The sequence below is a fragment of the Myotis davidii genome, unplaced genomic scaffold (genome assembly GCF_000327345.1).
Source record: "Myotis davidii unplaced genomic scaffold, ASM32734v1 scaffold18, whole genome shotgun sequence".
Lineage (NCBI taxonomy): Eukaryota > Metazoa > Chordata > Mammalia > Chiroptera > Vespertilionidae > Myotis > Myotis davidii.
The window spans coordinates 6,583,191-6,604,166 of NW_006292696.1; the positions used below are offsets into that span (position 1 = coordinate 6,583,191).

At 52.0% G+C, this 20,976-nt stretch overlaps 2 protein-coding genes across 2 annotated transcripts in view; one reads left to right on the forward strand and one right to left on the reverse strand.

Annotated features, from left to right (window-relative positions):
• Positions 1-1,793, forward strand: part of NIPAL4 (NIPA like domain containing 4) — an 11,385-nt gene extending 9,592 nt beyond the window's left edge. Inside the window, 1 exon segment of the mRNA XM_006779438.2 lies at positions 1-1,793. This exon segment is cut by the window's left edge and continues 13 nt beyond it. Coding sequence (XP_006779501.1) covers positions 1-107 — 107 coding nt within the window. The 3' untranslated portion in view covers positions 108-1,793.
• A 1,597-nt stretch (positions 1,794-3,390) lies between these two features.
• Positions 3,391-20,976, reverse strand: part of ADAM19 (ADAM metallopeptidase domain 19) — a 78,648-nt gene continuing 61,062 nt past the window's right edge. The window contains exons 11-22 of the mRNA XM_015565645.1: positions 20,076-20,253; positions 17,408-17,497; positions 16,479-16,674; positions 14,933-15,041; positions 13,585-13,789; positions 12,830-12,907; positions 12,611-12,719; positions 11,898-12,042; positions 11,044-11,128; positions 10,230-10,442; positions 7,433-7,588; positions 3,391-6,742 (exon numbers count right to left, since the gene is read on the reverse strand). Coding sequence (XP_015421131.1) covers positions 6,689-6,742; positions 7,433-7,588; positions 10,230-10,442; positions 11,044-11,128; positions 11,898-12,042; positions 12,611-12,719; positions 12,830-12,907; positions 13,585-13,789; positions 14,933-15,041; positions 16,479-16,674; positions 17,408-17,497; positions 20,076-20,253 — 1,618 coding nt within the window. The 3' untranslated portion in view covers positions 3,391-6,688. The remainder of the gene's footprint in view (positions 6,743-7,432; positions 7,589-10,229; positions 10,443-11,043; positions 11,129-11,897; positions 12,043-12,610; positions 12,720-12,829; positions 12,908-13,584; positions 13,790-14,932; positions 15,042-16,478; positions 16,675-17,407; positions 17,498-20,075; positions 20,254-20,976) is intronic.

Sequence of the window (20,976 nt, forward strand, 5' to 3'; positions counted from 1 at the left end):
CCACTGTCATTAGACTCGAAGACAAGAATGTCCTCGTGGACAATATAGAACTCTCCAGGACCCCCTCGCCAGAAGAGAAGCCCAAAGTATTTATCGTCCATTCTTAAAGCTCAGGCATCCCGAGTGAGGATGAGCCCTGTGGTACAGCCTGACTTCTCGGTGTGGGAAGTCATTTTCAGCACAGCTGTTACCCATGGGGCTCTCTTTTCTGAGACATTCGTTGATACCTCATCGCTGTTTCCAGGAGGAAAACCCGTGTCCACTGAGTGGTGGGGACAGAACTTCCTGCAATCACAGCCTCAGTGACCAGACGCCCTGCTTACACTGTTGCCAGCAGGACCCCTGGACCTCCCTTCCCACGTGTTTCCTGGGTGCCATCTGTAGGTGGGTGGGGAGAAGACAGAATCTGACCTGTTGAATGTAGCACTAAGGACTTCCCTGAGATGTTGGTCGGCAGGAAATCCTCAGCGCCATTCTCCTGAGACTGACTCGCCATTCTGCAGCCCAAAGATGAGGCTCAGAGAGCGATCGCCAGGCTTCCCTGTCCAGAGACACAGCTCATGAAAAATGCCTTGCTGCTTTGGCCGCTTCCTCTTTCTTTGGAGACAGAAGTAAGACCTCAACTGACCCTCTTACTGTGAAAGTCACCTGGTGTCTCAGGGAAACATTTCCACCAGCCCCACTCCCCAAGCACTCCAGTCGGAGGTCAGCATCTTCGTTCCCATGGCCTCCTCCCCCACGCCTGCCTTTCCTCTCTCCTTACATCTTAAGGAGTTCATTGCTGAGACAGTCAAGCAGTTATCTCAGAACTGAACGCAAAGCGACAACCACCACCACAAAAGCTGCTTCACAGCCAAGCTCTGCGGGCCAAGCCCAGCGTGTCCTTCTGCCTCAGAGAACAGCAGTTGCACTGCTCTTAAATGTACCCTGTCGAGCTATTGGCAGATGCACTTTTCTTTTCATCGAGGAGTGAAACCAAATATGATTTGGAAGATGGGAAGAGTGAAGAGCAAAGTCAGGATTTGGCAGGAAGCAGCCAGCGGCTCCATGGAAACCAGGAGCTAACTTTTGTGTTTACTCTGGTGCCCAACCAATTCCCCAGGCAGAGAGGGCTCTGGGTAATTGCTGGGCTCCAGCCTTAGAGGCTTGGCCAGTGGGACCAGCTTTGAACTTCAGTGACCAAGGAGAGTGTAGGCTTGGCACGGGAGCATCTGGCTGTTGACCAGGTGGCCACCAAGACCCCAGTTCCACTGATGAGCTGCCCACCTGGGACGCAGCGTGTCATGATGCTCCAACACCACCTGCTTTGGGGTCTGCTGTTGGTCCCCTCACACTTGGCCAGAGGCGTTCACAAAACAGGAGCAGCTGGAGAGAGAGATACTTGATATCCTTCCCTGCATGTCTGCTTTCCAGCTGCAGGAGAGTGGGAGTTGGTACAAGGACTGCTGAATGGAGCCAAGTATCTGCAAAGAGGGAGGAGTTGACCCTCAGTCCCTGAGCTGGGGCAGCACCTCCCCTGAGAGCTCCCTGTGTTTACACACCACCCCCCAACCCCCCAGCGCAGCCAAGCCCAGGCCAGTCTCTTGCCGGCCTTGGAGCTCCCCAGGTGCAGCTGACCAACAGGTCGGCTTCCTGCACCTCCAGCCTCAAACCCCCAGTTGTTCAGGAATGGATTTCTGCCCGTAACTGAAGTCAGTGCACCGTGTGGGATCTTGGGAAGAGCAGTAATCTGAGGGCCCTGAGAGTGTGGTCTGCAGGGTCAAGAATAAAGACCTTTGGGTGTGTTTACTTTAGACTTGCGTCTTAGCCTTCCTTGGACACGGAGCAATTAATTACCCTGGTGCCTCTAGTGCTGGGAAGCCGGTCCCTGATCTCTGGAGGGTTATGGCTTCCAAGGAAGTCCCTACAGCGCAAGGCTGATTAGGGAGGAGAGTCAGTAGAAGACACCGAGCCTTTACAACATGCTAAGAGCTTCATGTAAATTCTCTCTTTATGTCCTCCAAGATCCTCAAGGCAGACATTTTTTTTTATTCTCATCTTCTATAATGAGGAAAGGGTCTCAGTCAGAGGTGAAGAAATGGGCTAAGGCCACACAGCCAGGAAGAGTCCACGTTGACATCTGGCTCCAAGCCCGCAGTCTTAACCCCCAGGCACAGTCTGATATTACTCTGCTCATTTCTTCTGTGATCTGTGCTGTCACCGCCTGGGAGCACAGAGCGACCGCCACGGCCCGGATGGATGTCCCAAGCACGTAGCTGGGACTCATAAAAACCTGTATTGAATGAAGGAACAGTACCATTCCAAACAGTCCTTCTTGGCCCAAACTCTCTTGGGGACCAGCTCTCAACCCAGAATAAGTCCTAATCGAACCCCATGTTCAGCTCTGACACGGACGTCATCTCTGAGCACTTAGCCTGGGCCAGTTCCAGCTGGGCGGGTTCCCGCAGGGCACTTTGCTAACGAGCACGGCATCCCCGAGGCGGGAGTCATTCCCACTTGCATTAAAAGGAGACTTACTCCGGGCTCTGGAATGGTACGTACCCCATCTCACACATCCAGCAAGCAGCACGGGCAGAATCTGAACCCAGGTCTGGACAGCCAGGCTCTGTGTCTGAACAGTGGTTGGCTTCACTGATGGTGTTAGGCAGGCAGGGCTGTGGGGTGGTGGTGGCTAATTTCATGAGCAGGCACTTTAGTAGGCAGGGCACTTGTGTTTGGCGCCTTTGATGTCCTTAGGCAAACTCAGCACGAGAAAAGTAGGATCAGAATCCAGGACCCTCCCAAGGCTGCTGTGAAGAACAAATGAGGTGAAGTAGCACTCGGAGCCCAGCCGGGTACGTACTCAGTAAATGCTTCCAGCTATCACGGTGATGCGGAGCCTGTCTGTCTGACAGAGCCTCAAACTTGAAGTGGGTCCAGTGAGGGAATGAGGGCGAGACCCTTCCATGGACTGGGAATGGGAAGCACTAATGGATGAGCGCTGGAGTCTGAAAGCACACCCCACTCCCAGCCCCATGTGCTCACCCAGCCCAATAGACCAGAGCAACTCCTCTCTTTGAAGTGTAGGATCCTAGCAATTAAGATGAAAACAGAGGGCCTCAGCTGCCTCCTAAACTCATATCAGGGAACCCCAGGGTCATTCCTGCCTTTCCTGACCCAGAACCTAATTAAACTAGACCAGCCTATGTCCAAGTGCAGACAGACAGCCCCTTCGACTGGTCTGGGGCTGCCCAAGGCTTGTGTACGGCTCAGCTTCTCCCATGAAGGCTGCGGGCTGTGGTCTCTGTGGGCGCTCTCCCGAGGAGTCCTCTGGCAACAGATCCTCTCCAGGCTGAGCAGCAGGACATCCAAACAAACAAACCAACAAACCAACAAGGAATAGCCAAACCAGACACTTCAAATGACAATTTAGTTTAATTAAATACAAACAAGGGGAAAAGGCACCATGGCCCATTCAAGTATTTTGCATAGATGTACAAATACTGTAAACAATTACTAGGTGGACGAGAGAGAAGATGATCTGTTTCCTATGAACAATCTCCCATATAAAAGAAAATTCACATTGCCCTGGATCGCAGACTCACACACGCACACACAGCGGATGGTGTGAGAGGATGCGGGGAAGGGGAGCTTTGGGGGCGCCTGGCTTAGATTCTGCAGAACCCCGCTTAGCACCTTTCTAGTCGGCATACCCGTGGCTTCCTGGGGTGTCCAGCAGAGCTATTGTACGCACAGTTCACACAGTCGCTGACTGCAGAACTTGTCCCCAATTTAAACATGCAGGTCTGCCATGCCCTCTGCCAAACACGAGTTCGGACCTGGGTAAGGGGAGGCTGTATTCGAAAGGATTATTGCAAGAGGCAGCAAGGGCGGTGGGGCCAGGGGCTACTGCAATCCCGAGAAACCTGTGAGCGTCTCAGAGCTGTGGCAGAAAGGGCGTTTCTTTTATAGGGAGAAGTAAACAGGGCCAAAGAGAACCCAGGCCGGCAGGTACTTCCCACCTGGAGCCCGCGCCTGGCTTGCCGCTCCCACCCGGACAGGCAGGGACCAGGCGCTGTCTCCTTGAGGTCCCCTGAGGTTTACATTTCAGAGATGGCTCCCAGGCTTGTAAGGAAAACATTTCCAAGGTTGTAAAACTGGCAGAAGGCTGAATTCGCTTTAAAAAAGATTTATACACAGCTCCATCTGAACAAAGCGCCAGTTAACTCAGTCCACGAAACCTTAGCTCCGCTCCTCTCCTCCCCATGGGCCTCTGAACCTGGACCCACCCTCGGCCCAACATACAGTCCCTCCCCCAAAAGGCCGAGCACAAGATGGTCCCTGAACACACCTCTTTCTCACCAAGTTCGCTCCTCCCTGCGAAAGCAAAAGGCCTTTTTCTTCTGGAGCTCTGGGAGGCGGGCAGCCTTGGCAGCAGCTTGCCTGAGCATTCTCCCGGCTGAAATATTCCCTTTCCCCGTCTTGCAGTGATCCTTTCAAATACAGCCCCTCCTTCCTTGAGTCCGGATTTACCTTTGCAGCACATGGGCACAGGCGGGGAAAGGGGCACGGCATGGCCGCTTCTGCTCCTGGGCAGCCACCGTGGCCTGCCAGAGTGGCGACACCTGGCCCCATACACAGAGCCCGGATTGAAACAGCCACGAGAACCGGCTGCCAAAAGTCTATCAAATTTAAAAAATTCTACCATCTTCCAGTTCACAGTACAATTTTATGGGATGGAGGTGGTAACCATGGAAAACAAAAACAAAACAAAACAAAAACAAGAAAGCAACAACCCAGATCTCTTTGGGTTCTGGTTCCAGGGAGAGTGGACTTCGGGTTCAAAAGGCTCGAATAGCCACAGGGCGGGGGCATTTCCCCGCAGGGCCATCTGCCCCTGACGCCAGGGAGAAAGGCTGGACACGCCACAGGGGAACCTGTGAGCCACGGGTGGCTTCAGGGTGACTTTTTTTTTGGGGGGGGGGGTTCTTTACATTTCTGGGACCCAGCATTGAAGCCTGGATGTTTGCAGTACCACACTTCAATGGCAGGCTGCCCCCTGACTTAATCAACAGCAAGGAAGGCAGAAATTGACGATGGGGGGCCACCAGGGCCCATGTCAGGGAGACGGGGCGTGAACATCATGACTACCTGAGGGAAGAGACCCCATTTCCCTGAGACCTTTCTAAACCCACCGATGTGTGTCCCCAGGTGCAGGTCCCAAATCTCCCACTTGCCTGCGAACCCAATCTATTGAGCACCTGTCGTGTGCAGAGAACTGTAAAGGGTCGGGGGTGAGGGCTCAAGTCTTTTCCGTGCACTGAGGTTTCCAAGAGCACCTTCCCGGGGGTGGCAGTCCCAGAGAACATTCCAGGGACAAGTGGTCTGACCGTGCAGAGCACCACACAGCCCTCCCTCCTGCTCCGGGGAGGGCAGGGCTCTCTGAGCGGCGTCTGAGGCTGCTCCGAGTTCTCTCCGTGAGGGCAAGTAAGGCAGTGACCAGAGAGAACGCAAGGAAGTAGAGCCTCAACAGCCTGGCTGGCCCCAGCTCAGACTCTCTTCCTTCGAGATGGCCGATGGCGGCTTCTTAGGCACCTCCAGAGACAGGGCTGCTCTGTCGAGGGCCATGACCAGACCGAGGCACAGACTGGGGTTCCTAGGACGTCTGCTCCCTAGGTCACTGCACCTGCTGCCGTCCCTGCCCCTAGGGACCTTGAGTAGGCTTAGGTCAGGGAGGAAGGGGGAGACACCTTGCTGAGGTTATAAAACACAATGGAAAACGAAGCCACGCCCCCACAGCCAGGGCCCGAGTCCACTATGGTCAACACCCGTGAGAACCGATGGCACGCACCCTCGGGCAGGACACAAGCACCAGGTCCCCAGGAAGTCAGCACCGCGGTGGGTCCACTCCCCGCAGCACCTCACACGGGGCGGGTCCAAGCGGGGAAAAGCGTGGGGCACTTAGAAAGTGCAGAAGACAATGGCAATCAAGAATGACCGTGAGTCAGGAGTCTAAACCTTTGGCATTACGGCTCAGGGGAGGCCTGGTGCTCCCCCTGCTGTCGACACTGCCTACAACTAGTACCTGTCTGAGTCAGAGAGACCCGAGAAATAAGGGGAAGGGGATAGGGGATGTGGGAGGGCAGAGGAGGGAACTAGACTTGTTCCCGTGTGGACGCAGAGCCAGAAGCTGTGATGCCCGCCAAGCCCGGGCAGGAACACAGCAGCGGCTGGTTTGACCCTCTGTCTCAGAGCTACAAAGGATGGGGAAGTGCCCGGCCTCCGTCCAGCCGGGGACCTTCAGGAAGACAAGCCCTGGCAAGCTCCCATGCACACCTTCCACCAAGGGATGAGGATGGACGGCTCCTCCGCGCTAAGTCCTGACCTGAAGGGCTGAGGGGACTTTTCCCAGCCGGGCTCCTCAGCGCAGACAGCCCGGGCCTGGGCACCTCTGCGGTGAGGGGCCAGCTGAAGGGAGCTTAGAGAAGCCGCCATTCATCCTCTCCCCGCGGGCTGTATATTGCACAAAACAACTCTGGGATGCCGTTGGATGGTGGGGACTCTGGGCCCGAGAGGAGGCTGGGAGGCAATGAGTCCAGAAGGAGATTTTCGGAGATGCGGTGGTCCAGGAGGAGGGGCTCAGAGGCGGCCAGGCGGCTTCCAGACTGTGGTGCTGAGTCCCGGGAAAGGGAGCAGCCCCTAGACAGGTCTAGATTCTTGAGTTAGTCATCCACCCAGCCCTCTGCGCTGTGTAGTCAGGAAACTGTGGAAAGAGAGGGAGGGGAGGGAGAGAAGCGTCAGCTACCTGCGATCGGTGGTGTCCTCTGGGGTGTGGACAGGTCAGATGCGGACAGCCGGTCAGTGAGAGGAATGGTTTCCCGTGACATCAACTCTGCATGCTGGCGCCCCACCCCGTGCTGACAAGCCATCTCCCTTCCTCCCCGCAAAGCTGCAGCTCAGTCCACAGATTTCCCGGGGCCGCCTGGGAACACAGGGAGTCAGCCAGCTTCCTCCCCTCCCCTGTGCTCCTAGGCCTGGCAGCCAGAGAGCAGGTCAGCCCAGGGAAGCGGGAAGAGGAGTCACTGTGCACATGCTACCAGAGGCCGGCAGTCTGCATCCGTGAACTGCCTTGGCCTCCATGGCAGCCCGGGGAAAGGGAACAGGCTCAGGGCCACCCAGCTCAGGGCCACCCAGTCGGGTGCCGATCCAGGTGTGGAGCCATCAGGAGCTCAGGCTCCTAAGCATCACTGTCCACACGGAACAAAAAGACCCCTGTCCCCCATTTAAGGGACAGTCACACAGGCACCGAGAAACACTAAGCTTTTGTCCTTGGCCTCGGTTCGGAAGCTCAGCCCTCCAACAGGAAGCGTGAACTCAGTGTTTTCTCGATCACGCTCTTGCCCCCGGGACCCTCTGGCTTCCGCTTTGACCTTGAGGGCTTCTGCAGACTCACCTTTGGGGCGGGGGTTAACAGAGGCCAGGACTGCTGAGGGCGGCCCGCGGCGGTGGGTGGCAGGATGGCGGCACCGCCGGGCCTGGAGACGTTCTTGCGGCCTGGCACGGGGTTGGCCGGGAGCGCCTTCTGAGGTGGCCGAGGCCTGGAGATATCCTGGGGAGAAAGCCACAAGCCTCACTCACAGCCCGAGGGGCCTGTCCAAAAGAAAACCTTCCCGTTATACGGAGCAGAATCAGGTGTAAGAGGATATGCTCTCCTATGCAGAGCCATGTAAGAAGCTGTCTGCAGCTGTGTGTTAACGCTCAGGAAAAAGCCTGGAGAGCAAGTCGGCGGCACTATGAACACGAGGAAGAACCATTCTCCGACCGAGCCCTTCCCCTTCGTGTGACTCAGGTTAGAGAACCACCTGCACAGGTGCACAAAAGAAGGTGACGAGGACGGTCCTTGCAGCACATACGTGACAGCAAAAGAAACTATAAATGACCATAATTTCCACCGGCAGACAAATGACTACATTTATACAGTGACATATACAATGACACAGGATGCAGCATTTAAAAGGAATGAAGTAGGCTGACATGTGCTAATGTGGACAGATGACCAAGAGTCACTGAGAGCTGACCTACTAGTATAAGCTACAGAGGCAAATTCACGTAAAACCTGCCACCACGGCCTCTCACCCGTCCCCAGGGTAAACACAACTGTACGGAAGAAAGCCAGGAAGGACACAGACCACGCTGGTAACTGAGGTTAGGGATGGTGTGTGAGTGCAGAGGGCGTTCACCCCAGAGAACATGTAATTTTTTCCGCAAGAGCATATATGTGTATCATTTGTGCAAATAAAAATAAAGTGGAAAGATGACTGGTTGGCTATAGGGGGCACAATGAACAGGAATTCTTTCCTCTCTGCTTTTATGTTAGCTTCATGTTTTATCACCTTCTCAATAAGGCCGTCCCAGACCATCTTATTTAAAATTAACACCCTGCCCCTGGTGCCCCACCCCCCTGCTCAGTGCCTTGGGGTGAGGCTGACACCATCTTCATTCAACAAGCCTCCAGTGTGGGGGTCACAGTGTGGGGGTCACAGGGACAGCTGTCTCATCAGACTGCTCCCTCCGTCTCACCTCCCGCACCTCTGCACTCCCTCCACACCCTGTCGCTTGCCCTGCTTTCTCCCTTCTTGCTCCCTTTCCCTCCTGCACCCTCTCTGTCATAGGCTGAACTGTGCCCCTTCAAATCCATATGTTGCAGCCCTAACCCCAGTACCTCAGAATAGAACTGTCTTTGGAGAGAGGGCCTTTAAAGGGGTGATTAAGTTAAAAACGAGGCCCTGATTCAATCCCCCGGGTGTCCTCAGCAGAGGCCATGGGACACAGGGATACTGGGGCACACATGCATGAAGGAAGGATGTATGAGGACATGGGAGAAGCCAAGGAGAGAGGCCGAAGATGAAACCAAATCTACTGACACCTGAATCATGGACTTGTAGCCTCTAGACCAGCCATGGGCAAACTACGGCCTGCGGGCCGGATCCGGCCCGTTTGAAATGAATAAAACTAAAAAAAAAAAAAGACCGTACCCTTATGTAATGATGTTTACTTTGAATTTATATTAGTTCACACAAACACTCCATCCATGCTTTTGTTCCTCCAGTCCAGTTTAAGAACCCATTGTGGCCCTCGAGTCAAAAAGTTTGCCCACGGCTGCTCTAGACTATGAGAAAGTATATTTCTGTTGTTCAGGCCACTGGCCTGTGATGTTTGCTATGCTGCCCAAGCAGACTCATGCGCTCTCATCCCCTCCCCTCCCCTCTTTGCCAGGCTTTCCCTCCCTCCCTGTCCACACAGCTGCTCCCACCCGTTTCAGCTTATCAGAGAACCAAACGGTGCTCTGATCTCTGCCAAACGGTGACACTGCCTGTGCCCCATGGGCCCCCTGAGACCGGGTGCCAACACCAGTCCAGGTTCAGAGACAGGCTGGGCCCCGTGACGCCCTCTGGACTGTGCCCAAGAAAAGCAGTCCCAGAAGGAAAATAAGCAAATCTCCACAGTGGGGTCACACCCAAAATACAGTTTGGCTCGGAAGGCCGGCCACCGCCCTGGAAACATCTGGGTCTGCCTGCGGGAACTTCTGCCAGGAGGTACAGTTGCAGCCGCAGAGCACAGGCGCCGGGTAAACAGGCAGCGGGCGGGGCGGCTCGGCTTCCGAAGGGCACCCGTGGGAGTAGAGCCCAGGCCCACTCCACCTCCCACAGCCTCCTGCCCCCGACCGGCCCCCATGAGCCAGGCGTCACGGCACACCCCTCCTCGGGCTTCCTGACCAGTGGACGGCACCCATAGGTACAATTTGGTGGGGTAATTACAAAGGTGAGGGAAGTCTGGGGCTGCCACATTCAGGTTTCCGGGGTCAGAGGAGGCTTCTTAGGAGAGGTGGCATCTGAGGGGAGACCTGAGGATGAAGAGGAGCTGGGCATTCAGCAGAGGAAACAGCCTTTGCAAAGACCTAGAGAAGGGAAGACGATGGCAGGGAACTGGGAGAAGTAACTTTGGGGTGGAAGGTGGGTGGGTAGTGACTTGTCATAAAATAGGCCACCCAGGGAGGAACTCCTCTGTGGTTTAGGGGCTGCCTGGGAGCCTATTTCCCCAGACGCTTCACTCTGACCCTGTAGTTATCAGACCGCAGAAAAGGCAGTCAGCTCAGACTTTGCGAGCTCCCGCTTCCCAGCCTCAGTCACCCTCCATGGCCAGAGGCCTTAAAAGCAATGTCCCCAGCTTTTGGCTGAGCATCCACTTACCTGGGAGAGGATGCAATGTGGTGCGGGGGGCATTGGCCGGCTTGGGGGCGGCCTCCGGGCTGACTCCTTCCGCTCTACTTGGGGTCCAGCCCCAGGGGGGTTCCTAGGAGTCCTGAGGAGGTGTGCTGGCAATGGCACAGGTGGGGAGCTGCCCTGCAGATAGTCCGGAGGGGGCACAGGAGGCTTCCGTGGGGGTTCAGGGGTGTTAATCACCTGTATGGATAAGACAAGGAGCGTCTAAGACAGCGGTTCTCAACCTGTGGGTCACGACCCCTTTGGGGGTCGAATGACCCTTTCACAGGGGTCGCCTAAGACCATCGGAAAACATATATAATTATAAACATATATAATTATAAACATATATAATTACATATTGTTTTTGTGATTAATCACTATGCTTTCATTATGTTCAATTTGTAACAATGAAAATACATCCTGCATATCAGATATGTACATGATGATTCATAACAGTAGCAAAATTACAGTTATGAAGTAGCAACGAAAATAATTTTATGGTTGGGGGTCATCACAACAAGAGAAACTCGCGGCATTAGGAAGGTTGAGAACCACTGGTCTAAGACAAAGTAACTCTTAATGCACTTAAAAACTCAGGGAGCCCTTGTGAGATGACCAGAGGCTCAGGGAGAACTGGGTGACTTCTTAAATCCCTGAGATCCCAGAGGCCAGATGCAACCTTTCAAGTCCCTAGGGGTTTTTATTATCAATTTCAGAAACCACAGAGGCTATTAGGAAAACCCAGCAGGGTCCCGATGGTGAAGGAAAATTAGTGAAGTTCAAGGTGCAAAGTCCTTACCTTTCGCTTGCCCTGGGGGGTCTGCAACTTGAATGTTGGGTTGGCATGTCCAGTTCCGCTGTTCTGAGACACCCTGAAGGGACAACTGGTAACAAGGATTGGGAGGAGAAGAAATGGGAGTGATTATCGAGGGTCAGTGCCTGAGTTCCCTCTCACCAGGGCACGGCCAGTAAACAGCTAAATCCTCCCCAAAGTCTGCTCTGGAGGAAGTGGGATTGGTCCCCTGAACCCCAGCTCCCTAGGAATAAAGACGTGTGGTCAATGGAGACCTCCCAGGGAAAAAGAGTTGGCCTTATTCAAACCAGAGTTTTCTTCAGCACCTTCTCTTCATCCATTTAAGACCTTTCTCCTGCTAGGAGACTCAAGGATGTCATCTACCATCAACTAATCCCCCTTAGGGCTTTAAAATCCCCTGCAGGACAAGTGTAATATAATACGGGACCCAGAGACTAGATATGTTCAACATCCCAAGGGATGAATCGCTTAAAGGAAACTTAGTGTTTGTCTTGAGTTGATGCCCAGCCACCCCTGAGTGTCCTGGGCTCGTCATTCTTTCTCTGTTGCCTCAGTTTCCTGCTCTTTAAAATGGGATGGAAATAAAGGGTGGAAAACAGAGTTCTTCAACTTTAACTGATTGGGGGCATTCTGCTGAGAAGGATTCTGAGTAATGACCAGACTCCGCAGAGAATAGGTAGAGTAAGGTCGACGAGCACTGTCAGCCGTGGTCTTGGAGCATGGCCGAGGGGAGAGGGTGGCATGCACCTTGCATTGACCTTCCCCGAATTAGAGCCACCACCACAGAAAGCTCGACGATCCACAAGGGACCCCAAGGCCTTCGTGGCACCCCGTCATACCTGAACTGTTGCCTCAACTTGGAGGGAAGGGCAAAGGCCTTGAGCTGGCCCAGCCTGCTGTCCTGCTTGCAGCAGTAGTATATCAGCACAAGCACCGCCAGCACGAAGAGGGCCGAGAACACGCCGGCCAGCACGGGACCTACGCCTGCCAGAACAGAGCCCGGTGAGAGACGCAGACGCTGCCTGGGCAACCGCAGTGGGTTCCAAACAACAGATCCTGGTTCTTCCTCAGATATTTGATGCGCAGTGAATGTGTATTACTTAATTTAAATACTATCATAAAGATATATTTTTAAAAGCTTGGAAGCCAAAGGGCTGGAATCTCTGAGATTTCCAGGAAAACACTGTACGTTTTTCTGCGTGTCTGGTTCTCCATTGTAAGCTTTGTTTCATCCAAGGGAATTTAAAGCACTAGAATGTGCCCCAGGTTCCTGATTATTTTTAAGTAAGTGGCTGAGCAGGACTGGTTGCCACCCACCCCCAAGAGGATGAGATCATTCAGTTAATCTATAGTCTGTCTTAATCTCCCTCTCTCTCGAAGAGGACAGAGGAGCAACTGAGCTGAGCCCCACACTGGGCTCAGGTCCTCTTTTTCTTGTTCCCTCATCTACAAAATCAGGATAATAAAGCTGATGCATCATCCCTTTGCAACATGCCACCTGCCCCCATGGTGCCAACATCTCCTCACAAAGGTGGGCAGGCCAGGCACTCACCCTCGGGGGGCATGGGCCCGCTGTCGATGCTGCCTCCAAAGCCAGGCGTGTTGCAGTAGGGTGGGGCCCAGCCTGGGTTGCAGTGGCAGTTCTGGTTGTTGTTGCAGACCTGGAGCGAGGGCCGGACAGAGGCATCAGCACCCTGGAGAGCTCCCACCTCCCACAGGGCCTGCAGCCGGGACACTAGCGGAGGAGCCCCAGAACCTTGGGCACACGTACCCCATGGTCATTGCACTTCTTCCCGCAGCCTTCGGTTTCAAAGAAGGAGGTGTTCCTGCACTCCCCCTCGAAGCAAATCTGCATGAGGAGGAGACAGACCGTCAGCACAAGCAAAGAGACACTGCTCGACAATCAGAAGACTGGGGCTTTGCACCTACGACCTATGGGACTCTGAAAGGCAGCTCGCTTCAGGCTATGCTTTACAGTAAAAATTCAAAAACCAAAAAAGCCAGGGCTGGATAGCATTTAACTAAATTCCACTTTTACTTTTGTGATTAGTGAGAAAACAACAAATATTATACTGTTAAAACAATAATATAAATATGTAATAATATAATATGTGTTATTACATCCTGTATTATTATATGTTGGTATATGTTAGTTTCTTAATTGTATGCTAATAGGCACTAATTTTAATATTCAATTTAAAAATAATGATGATGGTGGCAGCAGTCTACTCTGTGCCAGGTGCTATACAAAGATGCGTTCTATGTTTTTTACAAATAATTTCGTTCTCAGAGTTAACTCTGAGATGGTGCCACTATTCCCCCAGGCTTCCCTGACTCCTGGTCTTAATTCATATGACATTAATGATGAGGACAAAGGTGATGATGACAGAAGCTAGACTGTGGAAGCGCAGTCATGTTGGGCCGGCTGGGATTTGAGATCAGGCATCCTCCCTCCCGAGTTCACGCTCCTCAGTCACTGCCCTGCTGCAGCCCAAACCCTGAGTGAAGCTGGAGGGAGAGCCTCACATGGTTGTAGCCACACTTGGTCCCCGTCAGCACCAGGCCTGGGTCCAGCATGTCATTCTCCTCCTCGGCACTTTGGTAGACGTGGATGCCCCGACACTGGACTTCCCGCCCGTTGATGGTGATGGTGGTGTCGATGGCCACGGCGTTGTACTCCAGGGGCCTGGACTGAGAAGCCTGACACTGGATCTTCCCACACTTGGCATCCCTGGGCCCAGGAGAGAAGGAGGTGGAATTAGAGGCTGGGAAAAAGCTGGGCACAGGAGAGCTTAGTTTTTCTTGACCAGGACAGCAGGCTTGCAAGCCTGGGGAAAGGGCAAAGGAGCAACGGGCATGCTCGAGGGACCCACCAGGAGACACCCCACGTGGGCATAGACAAAGGGAAAGAAACAGGATCCTTGTCCCCAAGCAGATCCAGGCCAGAGCACTGGTCTTAGGAAGTCCCCTTTCCTGCCAGGACAACGGCCGGAACTGAGCAACCTGCCCGTGTGGTCCTTGCACCCCATGCACCCAGATGCTGCCACCACATCATCGTCCTCTCTCATCTGGACACCAGGAAACGGATCTTTCTGCCTCCAGTCTTGCCCCATTAGAATCTAATTTCTAAACTGCTCTCAAGCCGAAGTCCACGCTCTCTCAGCCATGTCTTTAAGGAATTTATGATCTGGTCTCTAACTATCCAGTCTCACTTCTCAGAAGCCCCTTCTCCATTACACCCCAACATTATACTTTATATCAAATTATTAGTTCTACTGACCACTGATTTTTCTCTTCTCTTCTCTGCCTGGGACACTCTTCCCAGGTACCAGCACCATTCCCCACTCTACTCAACGAGATCATTTGTCCAGATCTCCACTTAGGCATAACTTCCATTGGGAAATGATCTACACCCACTAAGATCATGTCCATTATCATGCTACATTGTTAATTAAAAGTCCCATGTACTCAGTGGAGTATCTGGCACATGGTACACCCTCCACAGAGAGTGGATAGGTGAACGGATGGGTGGGTGGCTGAAATGAATGAATACATGAATGAATGAGTGAATGGGTGAATGAATGATGGGTTATTCAGATGAGGGTGTAATCAGCACCCTGCAGCAATGACCCAAGAAGGCTGATGGCCTGCCCTACTGCAAGAAAGTCCTGAACGGAAGTCTGATCGGCTTTCTAGGAAGCATTGCCATCGCACCCTCCCCCGGACTTCCTCAGGCTGAATGGGGCATTGTCCAACAGCCGCCCAGCTCCGGGGCTGCCAAGCTGCTGAGCCGGTGGGAGGGAGGAGTGAGGCGGACACAGAAGGAATTGCTTCGTGACCCCGCATCCCACGGGGTCTGCCCAGCGGTCATTACCTGATACTGCACTTCTTGTGTTTCCCATTCATGTCCTTCCCACAGTTCCCATAGGTGTCCCCTGCCACATTCACCCTCTCGAAGCAGAGGTCGTGAGCAAGCCGGGCACCTGAGTGGGCAAGAAACATCCGTCAGTACCCTAGCCAGCTTGAGGAGAAGTCAGAAGCCCCCAGTGGGCAAAGCCGGTCCTTGGTAAAAAGGGTCAAGGTGAAGAAAGCTTTTGGGGAGAGAATGTTTTCTTCCTTTTCTCCAATCAGGTTACTCCATTCCTACTCATAGCAAAAGCTTTTATATCAGCTCTTTATACCTTACCGAGGTTTTGTATCTACCTGTGGGTTTGTATGTTAAACCTTTTTCTCTCTAGTAAAGAAACCCTGTCCTTTTAGGGATTTTTAAAAATAAGCAATACACATGCAAATGTTTAAAGAAATAAAGTATGTCTTGGGAATTTTCTTGGTACTAGCCATTCCAATTCTTACTTCCCTAAACCCTGGATAAGAAATCACAATTAATGATGTATCTTCTACAGAGAACTATGTTAACTTCTAGGTCAGCGGTTCTCAACCTATGGGTCGCGACCCCTTTGGTGGTCGAACGACCCTTTCACAGGGGTCACCTAAGACCATCCTGCATATCAGATATTTACATTACGATTCATAACAGTAGCAACATCACAGTTATGAAGTAGCAACGAAAATAATTTTATGGTTGGGTCACAACCATATGGTTGGGCCTGAAGGTTGAGAACCACTGTTCTAGATACAATTCTTGTGTATCTTTTGGAGACAATTTATCTCATCAAGAACGACAGCCTATTCTATTCGCCGTCCTGCCTCTTGCACTGTTCTCTCAATTCACTGTGGGAGATTTTATTCAGTAGACACTGAGCTGCTGTTTTTACTCAGCTGCGCCGTGTTCCACTGTATGGATGTACCAGAATTAATCTAATTGGCCCCTATGAAGGATGTATAGGCTGTTATTGCTGGAAAGAAGAATGCTGCAACCATTATCCTTATAAACTTATCTTCACATCCATGTTCAAGTACAGTGGAAGATACATGCCTAAGCAGTAGAATGGATGGGCCCGATGACTAGTGCATTTAAAATGTTCACATCTCCAAATCGCTCTCCATAGGGGCTGTACCTATCTGTGGCCCCCTCATTCTCCACATCTATATTATCATGGCTCTTGTGGTTGTTAGAGTATCACTATTATTACTACTACATTACATTAACTCTTACGATGCTGCCAATCTGATGCATGCACAAGCCCACCTTACAGCAGTTAGCATTTGCCTTCACTGCATATGAGTGCGGGTAAGCATCTTCCTGTTCTGTGCCCATCCTCTGCCCATTTGTCTTTTGGATGATTCTTACCCATTTACTCGCTCTGAGAACTGACAGCATCGAGGAACTGGGAGGAACACACTGTCTCTCCCTAAAAGTCTACCCTGACCCGAGGGCAGCATCTGGAGATGCTGCGTTGAAGCCAAGATTCCACGCTCAGTAGAGGTGGGCGGGACGAGGGCTGACCCCACCCACTTACCGGGACCCCACAGCTGCTCGCACTGGGCCTGGTAGGTGAGGCACATGCCGTTGTAGCAGTAGGCCTGGCCGCCCTCGCAGGAGGTGCCGTCCATCTGGTAGAAGTTGGTGGGACAGTGGGGAGACTTGCCCGTGCAGAACTCTGGGAGGTCGCACTGCCGGGCCTGTGGGCGGCACAGCGTGCCAGGGGCCACCAGCTGGGCGAGGAAAAGAGGGGAAAACATCAGTCTCCCTCCAGCCTCCCAGAGGGGACCGTGAGCATCACTGTGTGGAACGGAACTCCCATTCCCATTATTTCACAGGCCTCCGTAGTTCAAACCATCATACCCTCTAATGTGAACAGTGACTTAGAGTTTTCCAGGCGTTTTCCCAAAGGTAACTCACTTCCTCTCCAGAGGAGGTCGGCCAGAGATCATATTCATGCAACAACTTACAGCTGACTAAATACTTCGGTAATAATGGCTACTTTTATGGAGCTCCCGCTTGGGTGCCCAGTACAACTATTATTTCATTTAGTTTTCATGACAGTTTTATGTAATATAATTATCCTTATTTTACAGATTATGAAACCTGAGGCCAAAGAGGCTAAGCAATGTATCCAAAGCCTTATGGTGAATAAATGGCAAAAGAATCAGGCCCACTAATATACACACTCACACACACACACACACACACACACACACAGCACACACATATTATAAACTCACATAAGCAAATAGATAGACCCATTTACACACATGCATCTAAATTATACATATGCACATTTCCCCCGAACACCTACATGTATACTCACATGTGCTCATTATGTGTTCAAAGGGGTCCAGGCTCCATGTTTCTGAAGCTTTGAGGCCCTCTCTTCCCCCAGAAGGAGGCTGTGTCCTGTCCATCACCCCACAGCGGTTCTGTTAGGTCAGGGAAAGGGCCACTCACCTTACAGCGGTGACAGCAGGAGCCGTGGGCACACTCTGCCCCTTCCCTCAGGGTGCAATTAGAGGCATTGCAGCAGGGATTGTCACATTCCTGGGGAGACAGTGGAAGTGGGCATGAGCCTCCGGGGCAGCAGGACAGGGAGACAGAGTCTGGGAGAGGTCAGGGCCTTCACCTGCCTCTCCCATCTCCCCAACCCTGCCCGCATGCCCACATGCCTGGCTCCCTAGGAAGCCTTTATAAAAAAAATCACTTTATAGCTTAATCGCTAAGGTAATGTATATTGATCCTAGGGGTGGGGGAATATATGTTGTTTATATTTATATTTAATACACACACACAATCATCAGCTCAGACACAACTACATTTTGAGTGTGGATATTTTTCCAGGCATTTTCCTATACACATACACTTACTTTATAAAATCAAAGTATCCACACTGCTTTTTAACACAATGTAATAGGCACACACCTCCTTATAATCATGTATCCTTCCAAAACCTGATTTTCAGAATAGCATCCCTATGGAAATTCTGTGATTTTTTTTCTCATCCCCAATATAACACCCCAAGACTCTGTCTTCTGTGCTTTTCTAAACTGCCCTCCCTGCCCCCCGCCCCACCACCCCCAGGTCTTCCTATCCCACAAAAAGAGGCCATCAGGAGCCAGGGCATCCTGCAACAACCTTGCACACAGTTTACGTCAGCTCCTGGCCTGCTTCCTCAGACTTCTCTCACCATCTGCTGCTCTTCCTCAAGCCTCGCCAGCCCGGGCCTTTCCGGGACAGGTCTCTAGGGCTTCCACGCTCTCCTCGCTTCCTTCCTGCCCTACTGCTCCCCATTTGCTGACAGCAAGAGATTTAAAAGGATGACGAGATGGCCAGGGGCTGTGAGTGTCCTTATAACACTCCAACTAGAGTCACAGGCCTGGCCACAAACATTTCTTGACAATGTGCCGGTCTCTGTGCATAGGACCATCACAGCCTGTGAGGCAAGACCATTCCCATTTCACAGGCGGGGAAACTGGGGCTGAAACAAGTCGAGGCGCACACACGTGGCAAGTGTTGGAGCAGAATTCAAGCCATGTCTACCTGGGGCCCACTTCATGCTTATTAACCATATCATAACCATAACTGTCCAGGTCAAGCATATTGAAGACAGCACTGCCTGACTATAGATGCCCACCCATCTTCCCCAAGAGAGGGAACTAGAACACTTCCCTTCCATTCATCCCTCACCACCCTGGGCTCCGGGCAGACCCCTGTTCCCGCCCTTCTAACATATCATATGTCTTCCCACCTCTAGGCACCGTGTGTCTTCTCTCCTTGTGCTCCCCACTCACTCCTCATAGCCTTCGATATGGGGGTCAGAGGTCACACCCACACTCAGGAGGGCAGCTCCCCTTATACTACAAATACTCACAGCATCTTGTCATTGGCCCTCCTAGCGTTTACCATGGATTGTATTTAGATACCTTTGCAGCTATTTGGTCAAAGTGTTTCCCCTGCTGTACTATATGCTCCACCCGGACAGGGACCACGTCTATTTTTGCTATATTTACCCTAGCCCTAGCACCAGCATAGTACCCCCCACTTAGTAAAAAGCTATAGAATCAGCAACTGCTCCGAAATAAGCTAACTGGCTGAGCCCACTCAGGGGTGTTCCTCAACCACACCTCCTTTCTGAAGCATCTGGACTGACTGTTCTGAACTCATGGCAGAGCCTTAACTAGGTCTGGTCCTATCCTATATAATAAAAGGCTAATAGGCAAACTGTCCCCTCAACCGGGAGTTCGATGGGGAGTTTGACCAAGGGGCGGGGCCGGCTGGCCAACCTCCAGTGTCCCCTCCCCCTGGCCACCCGGCCCAATCGGACCTGATTGGGGCGGGCCGGACGGACCCCAACTTGTGCACAAATTCATGCACCGGGTCTCCAGTTTATTATAATATTTACATGCTGACAGTGAAAAAAAAAAAATCAAGCCATAGAGAAGGTTATAAAATCAAATACTTTTCCCGCATAAACAGCTCGAAATCTCACTACCATAGCTGTTTCTCATGTTTTCTCCCCCAAATTGTTTTCATTTGTTAATGTACATATTTCCATCTTTCAAAAAATAGAGATGAAACTACCCAGTTCTGCTTTTTGCAGAACCACTCGCGTCCGCTAAAGTGACACAGCTATGCTGTGTGCCTGCCACTCATTTTGAAGATCAAAACAGCTTGCTCCTTCTTCCTCCTGGCGGCCCTTTCAGACCTGACCGAGCTTTCTACTTCCCCTTTCCGCCATCTCGTCTCCAGGCTACGCAGCACAGCTTATTACTTTCAGCATCCTCCAAAGGCCCAAGGTCAAGTTCAGATATCCGGCTGCGTGGCCCCCAGAATAAATTCAGTGCAGCTGGAAGGCCAAGAAGGGCATCTGTCACTGCACTGGTGTGGACTGTGGTTTGTGGTGAGATCAGACACTCACAGGAAGAACTCCACCCAAACTGGGACACCAACAGGGCCAGGCTCAAACTGGGAGTCTGCAAAGGTGGTCCACAGTGAAGGCTGACCCTCCATGTTGTAGGAAATGGCATGAGTAAGAAATTTTTCAACTGCATCCTCTTTGACCTTGAGATTTGAAATGAACGCACATTCTTTCTCTCCTGCCTGTGCCGCCATGACACCTTACCTCTTCCTCCCCACAGTCACACTCTTCCCCTTCTTCCAGGTACCCATTTCCGCATCTCCGGCCTCCGTACAGCATCTTGATGTCTGGCATGTTCGAGAGACACATCCCACCACCTGACTGCAGATACCTTTCCAGCTCCCTCCTGTTGCATCCATTGAACACTTTGGGGAAAGGATGCCTAGAAGAGAATGAGCTGGAGTCAGTTGGGAGTCTGCACATCAAGCAGCCAGGACAGCTGTCAATCCTTCTGCCCATCGGGCTGATGGACTCAGACCCCCACTAGTCCCATGCACATACCTCTTGCCCTTTCAGAACTTCAGCGATATACTAACTTACAATTCTAAGAATGAAGAAATACTAACCGCCCATAATATTTCCCCCTCCTTCTGCCCAGAGGAAGTCTCTGAGAATCAGAGGCAGCAATTTCTGCCCTTTGCATAAAGCGGTTGCAATGAAGAAAGGGATGCGAGTGTTACAACAGGTCTCCAGAGCCTGAGAGCTGAATAAAATACCAGCCAACCCAAACGTTTTCTGAAGCTGATATCAGATAAAGATTTTCTTGGGACTGAGGACCGGGCCAAAAAAAGGCCAAGACCATGGGCTTAATTTTTGGTTGGGCCAGCGATCTGCTCTCTGTACTAAGGATTCAGGCAGTGCTCCAAATTCAACCAGCCAACTCGCAGCAAAGGCACATTCTTTATCACAAGGGTATGAAAGGGCCTGGGCCCCACTGTTGGGAAAAAGAATTAAAAGTCATTCACTCCCTGGTAGCAGGTCAGTACTACCATTTGGGTCTATAAAAGAAGTCATCCTGCCGAAACCGGTTTGGCTCAGTGGATAGAGCGTCGGCCTGCGGACTGAAGGGTCCCAGGTTCGATTCCGGTCAAGGGCATGTACCTGG